The 1,294-nt window shown below is 40.6% G+C and overlaps 1 protein-coding gene across 1 annotated transcript; it reads right to left on the reverse strand.

The window, feature by feature from the left end:
- Positions 1–759: 759 nt before the first annotated feature.
- Positions 760–1,294, reverse strand: LOC112139593 (IQ motif and SEC7 domain-containing protein 2-like; the record flags this gene model as incomplete). Its single annotated transcript, XM_036211343.1, is given in 1 exon segment — positions 760–1,294. A coding segment is annotated over 1 exon segment (127 nt), but the record flags the coding sequence as incomplete, so codon positions are not given.

A 1,294-nucleotide genomic window follows, 5' to 3' on the forward strand; every position in this document is an offset into this window, starting at 1 on the left:
ATATTTTTACATTTCTGAAAGCAAATATTAAATATTTTAATTTGGAAATTATGTCTTTTTATTCTTAACATTTTCTTTTTTTGTTAGCAATTTTGAAAATTTTTATCTCATAATTGTGACTTTTGCTTCCAATATTGTGGCACAAAAATCAATCCATACTTGTTCAGATTTATTGGAACAAAACTAAAATGTTTTCAACAGTCAATAATAGGGTTCATTGAAAATCTGCATGGAATCTATGGTTTTTATGAAGATTATTCACAGCTCACAAGTCAGAAAACCTCCCAGCAGATATGGCAAACCGAGAGAATCTGCGTTTACTTCCTATAACCGTGGACAAACATCTGCTGATATAATTAATCACTGATCAAAACAATTATTGGACAATATTCATTATACTCATAGCAGGTATATTGTAATATCAATAAAACGGCAAGAAGCTTCAGAAACATTCAAAAAGAGATTATTGTTTGTGTCATGGATTTTCCGTGGCCCACACGGAAAGCATTATAAAGCTTGGTGATTTTGGTTGTAAAAGACCCTAAAGCCAAAAAGACCGTCAGGAAAACCATGCACTGGTTTTACAGGTTTAACAGAGAGCGACAGATCATTAAAAATAAAAATAAAAAGTCCTTCAGCAAAGGGAAATCTGCAAATATGGAGACATCAAGAAGCCAAGTAAAATTATTGCAAAGTCAAGGGACTTTTTTTTTCCCGCAACTTCCTTGTATTTTTAAATCAAAACTTTGCTGGAACACATCTCATAGATCGGTCTTTATTTACATCCAGATTAAAATCGCTCTTGTCGCGCAATCACATCTCGGTACTGTACATGTGGAAAGTCTCATACATAAACTCTAGACTTTAAAACAAAACTGAGGCCAAAAGCCTGAATATGGATTCAGGTTTCATCTAAAATTATATGGCTATAGACTTTCTTGATTGTGTGTGGCAACATCTGCGACATCTTCAAGCGCCCGGAAAAGTCCGCTTACATATGCGGGAAGCGCAGGTGAAAGTAACAGAGGCGAAGCAGGCTGCGCTTCTTTTTCTCGCTGGCGCTGCTGCTGTAACTTTCGGTCCTGGAACACTTGGTTCGAGCCCTGGATCGTCCCACCACCTCCACCCTATCGTCTGACCTGTAGACCCTGGAGCCCCACCCCCTGCTCACACCACGGTGCTTATCCGGTTGATAGGTTTGGATTTGGAGCTGCCCCCTGTACCGGTCGCTCCAGCCCCCGTCGCCGGCGGCCCCTGCTGAGGCTGCCCGGGGTGCTGGGGGGGGAGAGGGGAG

This window comes from Oryzias melastigma, unplaced genomic scaffold (assembly GCF_002922805.2).
Source record: "Oryzias melastigma strain HK-1 unplaced genomic scaffold, ASM292280v2 sc06607, whole genome shotgun sequence".
NCBI lineage: Eukaryota > Metazoa > Chordata > Actinopteri > Beloniformes > Adrianichthyidae > Oryzias > Oryzias melastigma.